This window comes from Cottoperca gobio, chromosome 17 (genome assembly GCF_900634415.1).
Source record: "Cottoperca gobio chromosome 17, fCotGob3.1, whole genome shotgun sequence".
Lineage (NCBI taxonomy): Eukaryota > Metazoa > Chordata > Actinopteri > Perciformes > Bovichtidae > Cottoperca > Cottoperca gobio.
Genome location: NC_041371.1, coordinates 20408974 through 20427954, shown reverse-complemented (window position 1 = coordinate 20427954; position 18981 = coordinate 20408974). Strand labels below are relative to the sequence as shown.

General features: G+C 39.3%; 1 protein-coding gene across 1 annotated transcript in view; it reads right to left on the bottom strand.

Annotated features, from left to right (window-relative positions):
* slc1a7a (solute carrier family 1 member 7a) overlaps positions 1–18981 on the bottom strand; it is a 36345-nt gene that overhangs the window by 8377 nt on the left and 8987 nt on the right. The window contains exons 2-3 of the mRNA XM_029453591.1: positions 15611–15690; positions 2275–2490 (exon numbers count right to left, since the gene is read on the bottom strand). Coding sequence (XP_029309451.1) covers positions 2275–2490; positions 15611–15690 — 296 coding nt within the window. The remainder of the gene's footprint in view (positions 1–2274; positions 2491–15610; positions 15691–18981) is intronic.

The following is an 18981-nucleotide window of genomic DNA, read 5'->3' as shown; positions in this document are numbered from 1 at the left end:
CTTTAGACAGAGAAGAGCAACATCACAGCAACATCAGCATGGCATTAGCAGGGGATGTAAATCCCACATCAACATAGAGCTCAAATCACAATCAAAACAGCACATGTCAGACACACAGTGATTAAAAGGCATGTTGCGTTTATCAGCTTGTGCATTTGACAGAATGATTTTAAATACATATGGCGGAGATGTATGGGGACAATATGGTGCAACTCAGTGGATATCAGTGAATATCCTGTATGGATTTAACCACTTAACCATTCAGCAGCATATCATCCTGTGTCTGAGACAGAAAGCAAAGCAGGCTAATGAAGCACTTTGACCCCAGTGACACTAATACACCCAAGTATGCACATGTTAATGCATACTATGATCATTATGCTGACTTATCAAACCTCCACACACACACACACACACACACACACACACACACACACACACACACACACACACACACACACACACACACACACACACACACACACACACACACACACAGCAGCAGACAGTTGGGCTCGTTTGTCAGTGTACCAATATAGTATGCCTGCATGATAGATGAAGGCTGTAAAGAAGCTTTGTGGGATAAATCCAAAGCACAGCTGTGCTCTGTGAAACACATGCACGCGCGCGCACACGCACACACACACACACACACACACACGCACACACTTTGGCCTTGGCCAGTTTATAACTCCCTCTTTACATTCTGATTGAAAGCAACTCATTCAAATACAATTTATTCTTACTGTGATTTGATCTTCTTATTAAAGTAATCATATATATCAACAACAACATCAAAACCTACAGAGGATGAAAAGAGAACTAACTAATTATTTTTATTTCATTGTGCATTTGTGATTAAATGGCATCATACATTTTAATATTCTGGAGGTGGAGTCAAAAGCTCAGCAGCTCTCTGCGTTACGGGCCTTTGACTTTATCCCACTGACCGACTGTCACGCTGACACAGCGGCTCTCAGGGCCTCACAGTCATGTTTCTCAGCGCACGGCTGATCCAGGTTGACCTCAAATATACTGTACCCTCTTCAACCTTCAGCAGCGCTAATTAGCTTGGCACAATAACCCACTGGCACAGGAGGCTCCAGGCTTTGTGCTTTGACCTCAAGCATTTCCAATCCTTGTGAAACTCTCATGTACTGTTTTATAAAACAGCTTTAAACGGAGGTGCTTTGCATGTAGCAACTGTGCTGTAATGAACATGCTGACGTTTCTCTCTCTCACACCTCTCCAAGGTTACAAGCAGAAAATTATATTTACTGTCAGAGATTATAATATATTTTACCCCTAAGTCTGCTTTTATTTGTGCTGAAGTCGACACCTTTAACTGTTTTTGAAAATTCACAAAATCCAAAGCCAGCACATAACAATATTTACATTTGTTTTGTTCTGAAATAAGTCAATATTCTTATATTTTTATCTTTCTTTCTTTCTTTCTTTCTTGTTATTCTTATGAAAATGTGAAATATAAATTTGAAAACTAGCATTTTTTCAAATTAGGGACTGAAAACAGACATGCAGGACTACACCACTGCACTTCCAGACAAACGGGATGGATGTTTGAATTGGCAGGCAGATACAGAGAAGTTTACATTACAATGTTCTACAACATATTAGCGGCCCTTCATATAAGCGTGCTCAGGAGGATGAGCTGGGTCTCATATGATGTATCACACTATATTCACACATACTCTATATAACTGCCAGACATTGTCTGATACAGTAAAAGTGCTGCACAGGTTATAGTATTTACAATCTAAACTGAATACAATATTCCCAATGTTTCCCCTCTCTGCGACAAATGTCAGTTCCAAGAAGCCACCCTAACCCACAGTTTTGTACTCCGCCCCAAAATAAAAAACCTTTGAATAGAAATATTCAGCATTTTCTCCAATACTGATTATACTTATATATATCGGAGGTGTTAGGTAAATGGACTGCTTCTCAGCAACACTTTGTCTCCTATGATCACTCAAATTCTGGAAGAAAGTCTCCAAAAAGTCTTTCTAGTGAAGCTGATGATCACATAACTAACTGGCTCATTGCACCTAGAGAAAACTAGGCTAATCTGGAATGATAAACTGATGAAATATTTATTTTAAGATATGGTCACCATTCATGTCTTTTCTTGAACAACAAAAATTCCTACATTTTTTGAAAAACATAGCACCCCTTCATACTGATTTTTTAATTTTCTTTCCAATATGGATGATGATAGTTTCCTCTGATCCAGCATGTAATAGTAGTCAGTCTTACCGGATGAGATCCAGCAGAGCGTCAGCAGAGCTGGTCATCGGCTTCTTGCTTTCATCAGAGTCCTCCTTCTGAGCAGCTCCACCTGGGTGGATGATGTAAACCATGAGGATGCCCACTACCACGGCAACAAATGTGGTCCAGAGGTAGTAAGAGATGGTCATGATGCCCAGGCGGCTGGAGCACTTGGCGTCCAAGGCAGCTAGACCTGACATCAAACTGAAGTAAGGAGAGGGAAAGCAAGAGCAGGGAGACAACAAGACAAACAGGGAGGAAGAAGTCAATGTTAGAAATCGAGAAGGACTTTCTAAAAACCACCGCTAAAGAATGACATTATTTATTTATTTATGACTGGATGAAAAATTGAGTTCATTGACATGCTGTTGCAGATGTTCAGCTAACTCATTTAGAGTCTATTTGCACACAAAGCATTTATGGAGCAAATAAACAAGAGGCACTAAGTTGCACAATTAAGCTGCAGGTTAATAGATGTATTAACAAGTTACAAGGTTATAGATACAACTTTAAACTCTTACTTCTGTCGTCGACTACTACTTCACTTTCAAAACCACGAGATTCCAAAGACTCAAACCAAAACAGATAAGAGAAAATGTTCCAACAGCGTTTAAGTTCAATAGTCCTCCTAATAACATACTTCATGTGCCTGTACGAGCAAGCCTTCCATCAAGGCTTGGATTGAGTGTATTCATACAGCTTTGACATGATGGCACCACCTAAAACTCAACAAGCATTTCCAAGTGGTCTTCCTCTTCTGATACACACTATCACTGCTCTGAAGTGGTAACATTGGCTTTAGATAAAAAATGTAGTGCAGCAAATGCAGAAAATGGCATTGAATATTCCGCTGAAATAGAGGTGAAACAGGAGGGTGAAGCCAGTGGAAGTAGAAAGAGAGAGTTGGAGAGTTTTTATACTCGTTCTCTTGAGCTTGAGTGACAAGATTTTCTCCCTGTTCAAGTGTAATCTGGTTCGACTTGGCAAGTGTTTGGATCGGGCTGCTGAGTCTTTCCGTGCAGTTACCGCTGTGACCTCGTCCTGCCATCCTTCCTTTTATCATGCCTGAAATGTACGATATCGAACCTCCATCCCCCGTCTCTCACAGTCCCATCAGGGATGGTAACATCTTTAAAAAGTGGCAAATCATTACTTTTAGTTTTGATAGATGCAAAAAGGTGGGGTCACCAGGATGTGAAGGTGTGTGTGTATGTGTGATAGTAAACCATCCATGCATCCATAATGCTGACTCATCAGAAAGCATCTGATTTTCCTAACGCTTGAAATTGGTTTCAGCAGCAACAGTGATTTTCTGCTAGTCGAAGCTGCTCAAATTAAGCGCTGGATTAAACGTTTTCCCTGCACCGCTGCCACAGAGTATGTTTCACAGCTATGAAATTAATCAGTGCCGACACAATTTGCTCAAGAAATAAAGACTATAGCCTAAAGTCACAACATGAGTGAGCTCAGCTGCCCGACTGAAGCTGGTGCCATTGCAATACAGCGAGGTGGAAGGAAGCTAACATGTGTCGATGTAGTTCACAGATTCAGATTCCTACATCATCCAAGCAAATTCTGGATCGGGCAAGACAATTTTTGTTGAGACATCCAAAAAAAGAGATTTTAACCTCCTGAGACCCGACGTGTTCTCTCGCTATGTATGAATTTTATACTATAAATTTAAGTGCATGAACATGGCTGTGTAAATACAAAGTTGCAAACAATGCACTTATCTAAAAGCCTTGTGACTTGTTTGTTTTGTAACTCTGTATGAATTTTCCTCACTCCGTACTCCAAACTATGTCCTGTTGGTCTGAAAGGACAATCTGCCACATCTATCGGCCCATCTGAAATACTAATAAAGTACAATATAAAGTCCCAATGACCTCAAACAAGTACTTCCTAATTAGCAGTGTCTTAACTTAAATATGCCAAAAACCAGTTGAAAGGCCACAGAGGCCCATTGTTGATCTCATGCTTTCAAAATGTGGCTCTGATAGTTTAAAACATTTACAAGAATGGTGTAATGAATGGGGTTTCAGGAGGGTCGTTAAGTACGGCACAGATACTCCATGACAACCCAGAGTTGAGACCAGGACAAAGAGTTGCAGTCTTACACACTTCTCTGTGCTTCTTTCCGGGCAGTCACCCACTCAAATCCCCATAGTGACTGTGTCTGCCCCACAACCACTGAAATTAATCAAGTCTATGGTTAACAGAAGAGGAGTTATACATGAAAACCTAATTAAAATAAACACCACCGCTGCAAAAGTACAACTAAATCGAAAAATTAAATGTGGGCTCTTAAACATCAGATCTTTATCAACGAAAGCTGGATTGGTAAATGATTTAATATCAGATAATAAGATTGATTTATTTTGTCTCACTGAAACCTGGCTGAGACATGAAGAATATGTCAGTCTAAATGAATCTACTCCACCTGGTCATATTAATACTCACATTCCTCGAGGTACTGGCCGAGGAGGTGGAGTTGGGGCCATATTTGACTCAAACCTCTTGATCAATCCTAAGCCTAAACTAAAATATAACTCTTTTGAAAGCCTTGTTCTTACGCTCTCAAACCCAACATGGAAAACAATAAAGCCAGTTTTATTTGTTACTGTGTACCGCCCTCCTGGTCCGTATTCTGAATTTCTATCTGAATTCTCAGAATTTTTAGCAAATTTAGTCCTTAAAACAGATAAAGTAATTATTGTAGGTGACTTTAATATTCATGTGGATGTTGATAGTGACAGCCTTAATAATGCATCTCAATATTAGATTCAATTGGGTTCAGTCAGAATGTACATGAACCAACTCACTGTTTAAACCACACTCTGGACCTTGTTCTGGGATATGGTGTTGAAATTGAAAGTTTATTAGTGTGTCCACATAATCCTCTTTTATCAGACCATTTTTTAATAACTTTTGAAGTCCTGTTACTGGACTACAAGCCAGTAGGCGAAATATCCTACGCTCGATGTTTATCTGAAAGTGCTGTGACTAAATTTAAGGAAATGATTCCATCAGCACTTAATTCAATACCAGAACTCAATATCAATATAATGGAGGACTCCAATGCTAACTTTAGTCCCTCCCAAATTAATCATCTTGTTGATAGCGCTGCAGCCTCACTGCGAATAACACTCGACTCTGTCGCTCCTCTAAAGAAGAAGATCATAAAACAGAAAAAGAAAGCTCCATGGCTTAATTTACAAATCCGCAAACTAAAACAAAAGTCGAGAAATCTTGAAAGTAAATGGCGTTCCACTAAATTGGAAGAATCTCGTTTAGTCTGGTTAGATCATCTTAAAACGTATAAGAAGGCTCTCCGTAATGCCAGAGCAGCTTATTACTCTTCCTTAATAGAAGAAAATAAGAACAACCCCAGGTTTCTTTTCAGCACTGTAGCCAGGCTGACAGAGAGTCACAGCTCTACAGAGCCTTCTATTCCTATATCTCTCAGTAGTGACGACTTCATGAGCTTCTTTAACGATAAAATTATAATTATTAGAGACAAAATTAATCTCCTCCTGACCTCAATTGGTAATGACTTAACTTCAACCTCCGGAATTTTAAAAACATTATTAACTCCTGAAATATATCTAGATTGTTTTACTCCAATCAACCTTAACCAACTAACTTCAACAATCTCATCGTCTAAGCCATCAACCTGTCTTTTAGACCCGATTCCAACTAAACTGTTTAAAGAAGTTTTACCTTTAATTAACACCTCGTTATTAAATATGATCAACCTGTCTCTATTATCTGGCTACGTACCACAATCCTTTAAAGTAGCTGTAATAAAACCACTTCTTAAAAAGCCTAGTCTTGATCCAGAGGTTTTAGCCAACTATAGGCCGATATCTAACCTTCCCTTTCTCGCTAAGATCCTTGAGAAAGCAGTCGCAAAACAGTTGTGTGATTTTTTACATAATAATAGTTTATTTGAGGTTTTTCAATCTGGATTTAGAGTTCATCATAGCACAGAGACGGCACTGGTGAAAGTTACCAATGACCTTTTATTGGCATCAGACAAAGGACTTGTCTCTGTTCTTGTCTTGTTAGACCTCAGTGCTGCTTTCGACACTGTTGATCATGACATTCTACTACAGAGACTGGAACATTGTGTTGGCATAAAAGGAACCGCACTAAACTGGTTCAAGTCCTATCCTATCTGAGCGATCTCAATTTGTACGTATTAACGATAAATCCTCCATGACAGCCAAAGTCAGTCTTGGAGTTCCGCAGGGTTCTGTACTTGGACTGATTCTATTCACCTTATATATGCTTCCTTTGGGCAATATTATAAGGAACCACTCTATAAACTTTCATTGTAATGCGGATGATACCCAATTATATCTATCAATTAAACCAGACGAAACCAATCAATTGGCTAAACTTCAAGCATGCCTTAAGGACATAAAAACTTGGATGTCTAGCAACTTTTTGATGTTAAACACAGACAAAACTGAAGTTATTATACTTGGCCCTAAACGCCTCCGAAACGCATCTTCTAATGACATAGATCCGGGGTATCATTCCCGGAGTTTCTGTCTCTCATGTGGCAGGTTGCCACTGATAAAGTTTACGTCAGGATCAGGAATCGTGGCTGCCCCTGCTGCCCCTGCTGGACACCGGGAAGCCTTTTTGACATTTTCCTGGATTCATCCAAACTTTCTCTTTTTCAACACAACATAATTTTCTGTCAAATGTTGTATTTGTACTATGTTGTTTATCCTGTACATACGACATCTATTGCACGTCTGTCCGTCCTGGGAGAGGGATCCCTCCTCAGTTGCTCTCCCTGAGGTTTCTTCCATTTTTCCCCATTTGATTCAGATACGGAAACTAGGCATGATTTCCAATGTTATTTTATACTATTTTAATTCTGCTATTTCATACTATTGTTATAATGGTACTTCAGACTTTGAGCTGCAATTCTTGTATGAAAGGTGCTATACAAATAAAGCTTATTATTATTATTATTATTATTATTAAATGTGCATGCCATATCAAACTACAAACAAGTTTCCACCATAACATTTTATAGGGTGTTGTACCTCGTCCACTTTTATCTCAGGATCTACTGTAGAATGACTTGGTTGGAATGACCGCCATCTTGTTTTTACACTGATAAGTGTGTTGTTTATTATTCTTTTATAAAAACTAGATGCCACAAAAAAGTGACTACAGATAAGGCACAATGTCTACATTCAGCAGGTGCAGCAAACCCAAAATGTCAGGTCCCTGTATGAAGTTGCAGGGGGGGGTTAAAGCAAGAGTCACTTTTGCAGAAAAGTAGCTGCAAGTAGCAGTTCCAGGATAACACATAGTGTAACAGTGACATTAGTAGAGAAAGGTCATAAAGTCAGTGAGCTGACTCAGTAATGCCATGTAATCTCAGCTATACATTAGTATTAAGGTTGTTAACATTAGCTAACATCAGCCACCATAAGCTCCTGGTCATACCAGACCAAGTGAGGCAGTCGCAGCAAAACCCCTGAGTGTATTGAACTGAACAATGGTATGTGTTTGGATTAGAAGAGAAGGAATGTGCTATTTCTTACCAACCAACTGAACTTGGAGGTGCTGGTAAGTGTAATTTATTGTACTTAGTGCAGCCAATCACCATTGAAGATGCTGAAGTGCTACTGTTGAGTGACTCAAAGCACTCTGGGTAGTTCTGTAGGGTGTGGCACCATTAGTCTTCCATGGAGAACAAGCTGTTTCTGTGCATGTGAATAGAAACGTGAATACGCCTGAACAAAATGTTAAATATAAAATAAAATATCCAGTGATCCAGCTCTCTATGTATGGTTTCATACATCTCTTTTAACTTTGAGTGATGCCTTTTTTTGATTGAACCTAACCCTTGCTTTGCTGAAGGCCCCCCAGGAAGATATTGTTCCTCAATACCAATAAATATTTTGACCCAAAGCATCCCCGTTGCACCTTTTGCATTGCTGATATTTCTTAAGCATACCTAAAAAAAATAATGATCCTTCTTGATGAAAATATTTGTGTTGCCAATGTTCCGAGGCAATGCATAAGTATGCATAAACGTGGCTATTATAGGGCCAATAATGGTATGACACCAAAGAATACATGCTTAATTAGCCCGGATGTGTTCACCAACAAGCATTTCAATTCTTATCACAGGCATTACAGACTGCAGCAAATGGACTGGCAGACATTGTTGGATATTCCACCCACTATGTTGTTCCCATCTGTTACACAGAAAAGGTGCTTCTCCTTTGAGGGTTTGATTGTTGCTTGAACCGAGTGTTGTGATATGACTCAAATTTTAATGTCAGAAAGATACACAGCTTGTGTGAGCACACCTTGCTCCCTTTTGTATCGGACAACTGTAGCAGAGATAACTAAGGGTATTCTATTCTTCGCTGGTCAGAGAATAGACGTGTGGAAAGTCAAAAGTAGATAGTCACACAGTAGTGGATTGATGGCACAACAAAACATCACTCTTCTGGGGAAAAGGCAGACAAACTGCTTCAACTGAATTGTTTGTCCAGATGTTTGGTGCAGAGTTGAGTTTTTTTCTACAACTCTTTGGGAAACCAGAAACTGCAGCCAGGAGATCAAAAAAGGGGGGAAAAAATGACATTTGCTAATCCAGGGATTTACATCAGGACCTCCTCCTCCTCCTCTTCCTCCTCCTCCCTACTCTGTGCATTTAATCACACAGTCAATTGATGTATTGTTTTCCTGTTTTATCTTGAGTTTTTGATGCGCTTCGGTTTTCTGAGGTGGCAGCATGAAGCTAATAAATACATCTGAAAATGAATTGTCATGCAGGATAAAAACATAAAAGATAACATTTTATTTATTTGATAACTTGGTTGTTGAACTGACAACACTATTTTTTTTAAATCTCATGCCAAATTATTCAAATTAGTTGCTGATTCCTCAGAAGATTATTAATAAATTTGCCTATGAGCAATCTTAGTCATTTTTATTGGGTTCTGTATTTTATTCCCCTACATGGATGAAAACTATTAGGAGTGTTTTGTTTTGAATCACACAAACTAACTGATGAAAACAAATGGTCATATACACAAACAATAAACGATAAAATACTTTAGAATGTAATTTTGAAACTCAATTTCATTCCATCACACCTGCTGGCGGATACATCAACATATCATTTCACTAATGTCTAATACAATGTGGATAGTAGTGCAAACAAGACAAACAGGCCAAAAGATCAAAACAATGAGCTGAAAGACACTAAACTGATCTGCAGAGCTGAAAGGGACTGCAGCGTCGGTAATAATTCTCTGTGGGTGCATCACTTCGAGCAATCCTCTTTCACATACACATAGTCATGCAAAAAAAACCAATGTTATAGCAGCTTTAAAAGGAAGTCATGTCTCCTTGTGACATCACAGCCTTGAAGCAAATGAATGTGAACATATTTAATAAGATATGGTGTCATTTGCATATTCAAACATAACATTTCAGAAAACCTGTAATTAAAAAAAAGATGTTTTAGTGTAAGTTATTAACTGGGTTGAGTTTCATAGTGATATCAATTAATACAATATTTTACCCTTTCCCTTCCTTTAAATTGATGCCACTGATAAAAACAACTCTTAACCTTTGGTGCCCTTCATCCAGTGGCGGGCCGTGTATTTCCCACCTAGGCCTTCAGTGATGTCCTACACAGTCCTACCTGAAGTATTTCACCTCTTAATACCATCATTATGACGCCATGGCTCTAGAAACTACATTTAGACAGAAACGCAGTATAACCGGGCGTTGCATCACCTTAACATAGTCAAGTACAACAGAGTTATATTAATATTTCCGAAGCATTTATAATCAATAAATCCGCATTTACAATTAAGAGTGTTAAACTACCAGCTTTAAGATCACTAGGATACTGTCAAAACTTAAAAATAAAAGGCACTTTTAAGGGATTAGTCTACAAAGTTTTATTAAGTCCACCTTTTCAATATTTCCCTATTTTTGTTCACCCTTTCGTTGTGGAGCTCCGTTTCCCTGCACACTTGTTTGTTGAGCTGTACATCCACTCGGGTGTCCCAAAGGTTTTCAAAATCACCGTTGCTTGTAAGTGCCCAGCCGTGCTTTGATGTCTCGTTGCTGCCTTGGTTAGACAACTCAAGTTTCCAAACCCAGTGTGGCTCCAAACACCAAATCGATCAGTTGTAAAAAGCAGGCAACAAACCCTGTGATAGGCTCGCTAGCGTCGGGGTTGGCCGTTCTCTTCTCACGATGTCTAGCTTTTCTTGAAAAGTTTGTCTTGAAAATGGCGTTGTAATTATATCTGCAACCAAATCGATCTCTTCTCCTCCTTCAGCCATTGTGGGTTGAAAAAACCCAGCTTGTAGAAATCTACACAAATGAGCAGCGCAACCAAGAGGTAAGCTATGAACTGAAGAGAATAGACTATGGGGAATAATTTAATACATATTTGTGGAAAAAATATATAAATATATAAAAATTAAATGTATATTCTGATGATGTTTAGGCCAGAAGAGAAGGCCTTGCTGGCCCTTTCTGCCTCATTATTAACAGGAAATGGAATAATTGGACTCTTGATACTCAACACAGAGTATCTACAGTGAGACATCTGTGTCCTTCTCGCCGATAACTGAGTCAAGGTGGGATTACAGCTTGTCACCTGCCATGTGTAGCTGCCTCGATCGTGAGGTTTCGCACACACTTACAGCAGATCTTCCACGAGACTTTTGGGCCATATGGTGCTTACAGTCCTCCCTGCTGCACCTTCGCTGAGCAAGTGCATTACAGTAATCCCTCGTGGAGATGAAAAAAAGAAGCCGAGGCTCCTTGGGGAGGGGTTATCCATGACATGTGGGAGTGACACTGTGGCCTTTGTTTCTGCAGCTACTTCATTGAAGTTTCACCATTTAATGTAATGCGAGACCTTAAAGCTCACTCAACATTTCCCAGCTTGTCACCCTGCTGACGAGATTACCTGAAACTGCAAGGAAGTCATTACAAGTCACAATAGTGCGACTAGCTGAAGGTCAGGGCTTGTGACGTGTTGTTATTAGATTTATGGAGATGTGGGGAACTCTTTTCATCATTGCTTAGTGAAAAATGTAGAGCACTAAAGCAGACATCATTATCTGAGGACTTACTGAACAAGTTTTTGACCAGGGTCAGGGATCAGATAAATCCTCAGTGCCCTGCTGTACACCGCTGTATGTTTGTCTCTCTGTATGCTGAGATTAAAAATACAAACAATCGACTACAAACCTCTTGTTTATCTAACTCCGCTGCCTTACCTCCTGAGCTGACGTTCAGAAGATAGGTTTCTGCTTCCCAGAAATGGAAAAGGTAATAACGTCATTTATTAAGAAACAAACCCAGCAGTGAATACAACAGCTTGTGGAATTACTACCAGCATGAACATACATTTGAAATTTCATGTTTAATATGTAATAAACTGAGTTGTCCTAATAAAGGACTACACCCTGTGTTCTGTCCCCCTGCTTCTGTATTTGTTATCAATCTCAACCCCTCATGTGCTGCAGATCCTATTTACCCTTTGACTTTAATACTTATTGAGGACCATATTGCTTCAAAAGTGCCGATGTGAAGCTAACCTAATATTTGGTTGTAGAAGCTTGTTGAAGTACTGCTGTAGCTTCATGAGCTAACAGCTAACACATAGCCGGCCGGGAGAGTCACACCATCTCTCCAAGCTTCTTTCTCTGTACTGTTGACTCCACCCAGGCATTTGGTTCACCACTGTACACCATTGTGTTCAAGGTATTGAAGAGGGGAAATAAAACTTTTCTTAACTTTTCTGATTGAGGGGGATGTTGAGCTTCTGAAACGTAGCTGGACTGAATATTTAACACATCATAACCTGCACATCACAGCCTGACAATCGCCTTGAATGTGACTTGATGAGCACATGGCAAGTACCCATTGTGCTCACTCTGACAATGACTTCTATTTGAAGCTTTAATAAGGGTCCTTAACTATAATTAAGCATCACATTTTATTTCCATTTTCTTCTCAGCCAGTCAATCAATCAAATCATAATGTTTTATCCTCAGGAGAGGCTGTGCACCATATTCAAGAATGTCAACCATGTATTTCAATTATATTTCTATATATATATTATATGTGTTCCTTGTGAAAGCCAACCAAAACGCTCTAGACTGGCGCAAAAATTACAGTATATTTACTGCCATTTCCAAGAGGAAAATACTTTCGCTTCACATTTAAATATAAATAGTTTCAGCCTGTATGATATTCATATTTCTAAAGACCTTCGCACACAACCAGCAGGACAAGCCCAATCATCCGTTTCACAGCACTCATCTTCCCTGCTAATGATCTCTTCTTCACTGTATGTGACTGAGCGTTGAGCTTAAAGCCACGAGAGACAGACTGAGAACAAGCCAAGGGTCAAGCGGACATACAGACAACTCTGGAAATAGGCACTCGTGTCCCAGCATTGGTCGTAATCAAGGAGGACTCATTCACACCTCACTAACATCTCACCTTCTGATGATGAGCACTCTGAATAAGGTTTGGCTCAGCCCTATGTTTGTGCAGCTACTGCATATCGCTAACTTCCTCTTCACCTTTGATCTTCAGATCTCAATTAAAGCTTTGGCAAATAAGAGCTTCCAAGGGCTTAATTACATCTTAATGCTTTCTTTAACTATAAACCACAATACAAATCAGATTTGTTTTATTTTAAATGCAGTTCTATTCAATACGTCATTTTAATTCCAATCCCAAAAATAAAAGAAACCTGGAACATAAATTGGCAGTAAGTGGAGTGGCCATTGATTCTGAATGACGCGTTCATGGGATAATCTGGTTTCCGCTTCGGCTGGTGCGCAGATGGCGTGGGGAAAGGGGGGGCAGAGAGAGGGGAATGGGGACAGACAGGCTATAGGGCTGGGGCGAATATTCACCCCTAGATAAGCCCTACTGAACCATGCCCTGTGTCAACCAGCCGGTTGTGCATCCCGATCTAGATGCACTCTGCTGTCATTAGTTGGCATGGCAGAAGAGAGAGACGGAGAGAGAAAAGCAGCATATCGACCGAGACTGTGTTGGGATTGACGTGTATGTGTGCAGAGTTTTGCAAAGATATGAAGATAGACATTGGTACCAACAGCACAGCTGCAAAGTAACAAACCATGCCTTTCACCATCATTATCCCTTATTGCCTCCATTGAGTCACAGGCAGGCACCAAGAACATTGAGTGTGTTTCACACTCAACAGGAGCTCCAGCTGCCTGTTGAATGGTCGCCCTTACTGCATTAATCTTCCCGTGTGCTGAAAGGATGCGTTTAACTTGGTGGTGTTTGGATCCCTTCCTTCATGCTATGTTTCAGATTAGTTATAATTAATGCCTCTTGCCCTCACGTGTGTCACGTTTGGCAGGAAAACCTGCACTGAGGTGTTCTCCTGCTCTGGATCCATGAAACTAGGAGAGTGGAACATGAGCAAAAAATGCACCAACCTTTTGCCTTGTGTTCAAACAACATAGATAAAGACAGAAAGAGAAGCATGCAAAAAAAAAAGACACAAAACACAGATATAGAGACAGAGAGACGGCAGACAGAGAGAGAAACACAGAGCAAGAGAGGAAGGATTAACTTCTCATCCAGCCTTTGCTGTTGCATAGATTGTAAGTAGCTTATTGCACAAAGCACCCGGCATGTAACCGGTGCGTTTGCATGATTTGTTTTGGAAGGCTTTTTTTGTGTGGTGGACATCACTGACCTCATGCAGGCGACTAAGAGCTTTGGGCCTAAAATAGTCAAACTAGATATTCTGGCTGTGCGCTACTAAGAATGCATCCAAAGCTATTAAAGGGCAACAGGTGCACTCCTATATACACAGTACCCTTTAATCCTTGATGTTGAAAAAAGTAATTGGGTGCAGTAAAAAAAGAAAATAAATCTAATCTAGGTTGTGCTTTTAATCTACAGTAATCACCATACAGCTGGGGAACTAAATCTATGCATTAAAGAATCATGACACTGGGGGCGAAAATTTAAACTTAATGGAATTGTGGATTTTATATTAAAGGTAAAAACCCATACTCATACACTATAATCGCCTTGGGATAGTCATTGAATAATGTATGTTGTGTTTAAAAGTTTCTCCAGGCTGCCTTGTGTACTTGAGGTCTACTACATTTTCCCCCTTTCATTAAATTTAATTTTGAACTATTCATGCATATCTTGCACTGCATTGCAGCGGCATTTTAATCCGGTTTAATCCATTTTAAACAAGTTTATATAATCTGTGTCATCTATTCTATTCTTCTCTTTTTAAATGTGTTTTTTTATACTGACTTGCGTTTCTTTCATATCTTGTCTTAATGCCTTTTGTTTCCATGTCTTGTGTAAAGCACTTTGAATTTCATTGTCGAAAGGTTAAAAATAAACCTTAACATTTTAACAGCAATTTCCTACATTTCCCAGAACTCCTTTCCAATAGGACTGGTCTGAGCTTGTGCTCGAAGTCAAAGGTTTGTGTGTACAGGGCGACTGAAGTTTTTTCTTCATCTCATCCTGTCAGTGCAGCTCCTCAGTGCAAAACACCTAATTCTGTCTCTGGGTGGTGAGTTTCTTGTTGTTGTCATCGAGCCCCAGAAACATTATGCACAATGTCCATGAGGCAATAAATAACTTCAGGAAATGTCTTCTCCTGATTTCTCAAATGGCTACCCCTTGTTATGTGGTGTCGTACAGCACTGCTCCATATGACATTCATGATCAATCAGTTCCTAATTGTTCTCAGCAAGTAGCTCCCAGGCTGGTCAAATGCTATGCTTCATCTATTCAAAAGAAAAGGTGAGGCAAGTACTCCTGATTTCTTGGATTGAAAGTAACATTACTGCCAGAGGAAACAATGTGCTGTCTGCACAATGATTCTGCAGCATATGGCAGCAAACCCAACTTTATATGTATGTAGGTGGAGGAGAGTGACTGCAGCGCTGTCCTCTGTGCAGCAATTATTTCAATTCATTTCAGCATAGACAATGCAATACAACCATTTTACAAAACATTGATGCAACAGGTGACAGCGATATATAAAACCTGACTTTTTTCTCAAGCATATCCCTGCACTGAAAATCCACAACCATCTAAATAATAATAATGCAGTTTGTCATTTGGCTCATACACCGTCACAGTGTGTGTGTGTGTGTGTGTGTGTGTGTGTGTGTGAGTGTGCGTGTGCGTGCACGTGTGCGTGTGCGTGTGTGTGCGTGTGCCTGTGTGTGTGCGTGTGTGTGTGCGTGTGTGTGTGCGTGTGTAGCTCTGTTGCACTTACCTGGATACGACAAGGGGCAAAATTAACATTTTCAACATCCTCATCAGCAGCTCTCCTGGAAACTGGAAGTACTTCACCTCCTGCAAGTGTCAGAGAAAAACACACTCTTTGTAACACAAGAAGTGCTCGTGTCCCAGCATTGTTCACCATCATAATCAAGGCTTACACCTAAGTAACATCTCAATATTTCTATTTATTGTATCATTTTATATCCAATCCCACAGGGTTGTAAAAACATTTTTGTTATTTAATTATTTTGCTCACTATGGTGCATTAGTATTCACTTTAGTGTAATTTGCTAATCGCTGTGGAATATTTTTTTTACTGAACTAACCAGTCAACAAATCACTGTGCCACAATAATATATATATAAATAGTTTTGACTGTCTGGTAAATTATATACATATATTATTAAACATTTAACATAATTATGGTTATGATGCAGAGCTGGACGACTCACATCCCATTTATTCCATTATTAAATGCACAGAGGAAAATGTGAATCATTGTCCTGCAAGGTTTTACTGTTTATGCAAGAGAGTTGATGGTATTGATGCTAATAGGCCTGATGAGGGCCAAAAGAACACGCCCTCTCTTTATTTCCTGTTACAGTTGGACACTTTGGGAAATACACATTGCTCTCTTGTCGAGAGTTAGATGAGAACATCGATGCCACTCTCATGTCTGTATGTAAAGTATATCTTGAGGCAGCAGCCACTTAGCTTAGCACCAAGACAAGAAACATGGAACAACCATTAGCCTGGTTTTGTCCAAAGGTGAAACACCTACCAGCCCTTCTAACACTTTATCTACTTTGTTTCATCTGCACAAAGAGTTTCTTATTTACTTTGTACTTTTAGCCTATTGTACATACACAAGAGAGGTATCAAATACTTTAATCTAACTCTCAGCAATCTGCTACACTACCTTTAAGTATTGATAACATTTCATTCACACTCACAATATTCACAATTTTACAAAATAAGATGCTTATATGAAAAAACAGAACTCTGCTGCTTTTGTAACTTGTGTAAAGAAACCTGGATGTATTTTTAAAAGAGGCTGTTGCCGCTCTGAATGCTGTGTGCTGTTTCAGTAATCAATTGGCTTGATTATTAGAATATTTGTGAACGCCCCCTCAAGTTGTATACAGCAACTTTGAAACAGATGAACATATTGTTTAAACGCTCTGAGCAATAAGATACAACACATCTTCTTTGTAGCGTCCATGTTGTTTCCACATTATGACTTAAAGCTCATGAACGACTCCTCCTTGGTGGAGGTCTGCGCTCTCAGACTGCCATTCTAGTTTGCAAGATGTTTTTAGATTAAGCCTATTCCAATTTTGTTGATTGACTTTGAACTAAAGCCAATGAAAAGATTAATAACTTTTGCAATTAAAAAAAACTGCGATCTGCACTGTATATAGCGATTATATAATTGCATTTATATCTTAACTCTTCACAAAAGCAGCCTTTTGCATCTGCTTGTGTTTGATAAGAATTCTTCAGCATTACAGCTTGGTTATTTTACTGAATGATGTGTGTGTCCTCATCTGTATTACAACTGCTGCTGTGTGGAGTTTCACAGTCTCTGAAGGCTTTGTGATTTCATCATGTTTCATCACGTTTCAGTCCTGTGACTTTTTAACACCCATGGGGGTGCACCTATTTCAGATACTGTATATGGCAACATTTGCAAGATATGAAACCACAACATTTACATAATTATTTACACAGTGTCTATGTTTGTCTCCTCGTTTTTTTTGTCTTATGGGATCTGATTTTAAGCAGCTAATACTCAGGTGTTGGATATCAAGTTCCTTAAATGCAGCAAAAAAAAAATTCCTTCCTGCAATTATATTGCCATGCAAAAATAAAATGTCAGTGTTAGTTACTCTGTGAGGGCATTTTTGGTTGTAATCTAAAGCTGCTAATAGCAGCTCATGAGGAGCTACAGAAATCTGTGAATTCTTTAGAACTCAGCATCCCACATCTTCATCATGAAAAAATACTGGTCAAAAAATCAGATGTAGGATTAACAAAAGTTTACCAAGCAAGAATAAAATGTCTCAGGGTACTCTGCAGAGATCTAATCAAACAGGTTGATACTTAATATCGGATGTTTTGTCTAAATTGAATCACAAGTATGAATATGAAATGCAGAATGGCATTTAGCATATAACTGTAATGCAGGTGTGAAGTTAATGCAAAGATCTAGAAAATAACAATTTAGTATAAAACAAAGAAAACCATCAACATGTTAAATCATGACAATAAGTTATGGGGACAAAAAGCCAGTCGTTCAACAAAACAAAGGTTAAGAGTTGGAAAGGAAAAAAATGAATTTAAGTACAGCACATCTGTGCAGTGAGAGGAGGGAGAAATAAAAGCTTTTTGATTCTGCTTTGGAGTGACAGAGCTTTTAGTCCATGGGTCTCAAACTTGCGGCCCGCGGGCCAATTGAGGCCCACTGGACGATATCTTGTGGCCCTCTATTTGACATCAAAGTTTAGTGTTAGTGCCGCCCGCGCGTTTTTCTCATACGCAACTTTTTGCCGAGCCGTTGCACGAGTCGTTGCTCTGGGCGTTTTATATATTGTTTTATCACTTATAGGCTACCATAGCTCAGGCTCGTGACAGCAATGAGCCTGAACCCTTTTGTCACCCAGCCCGTCATGTCTTTCTCAAAACCTGGCGTGAAGAGAAAGGTTGGCGACGAGCACAGACAATTTCAGGAAAAGTGGGAGACAGAGAGAGTGTGTGTGTGTGTGTGTGTGTGTGTGTGTGTGTGTGTGTGTGTGTGTGTGTGTGTGTGTGTGTGTGTGCAGTGTGTGTGTGTATGTGTGTGTGCGTGTGTGTGCGTCTGTGTGTACTGTATGTATGTGTGTGGGTGGAGTGGAGGCAGGTACATTTATGTTTTCTGCAATAATCATAGTATTCAGAGTTTGTGTGAGTGTGTGTGTGTTCAAGCTTTGTGTGTGTGTGTGTTCAAGCTTTGTGTGTGAAACTAATTGCTTTATCACTAATAAATGCCAGTCTTGCCAGTTTTTTCACTTGAGAAAAACATCTTTCTGAATAAAAAAATGTGTGATTTAAGCTGGTAGAGCAGCAGTGACATTCAAGGTAATTGAAGAAATAATCCACCCGGGTGCAGAGAAAATGTGCTGTAATTTACTTTTTGACATTTCTGTTAGCCCTGACTTTCAATTATAAAGACAATTTAAATACCATTGCTTTTCATTAAACCTTAAATCTGCATCACCAATTTTCAACTTTGTTATTTTTTGTCTTATTAGTTTTAATGTATGCCATTTATTCTGTTGTTTTACATCCTTTTCCCACCTAAAAACCACAAACGGGTTGGAAAAC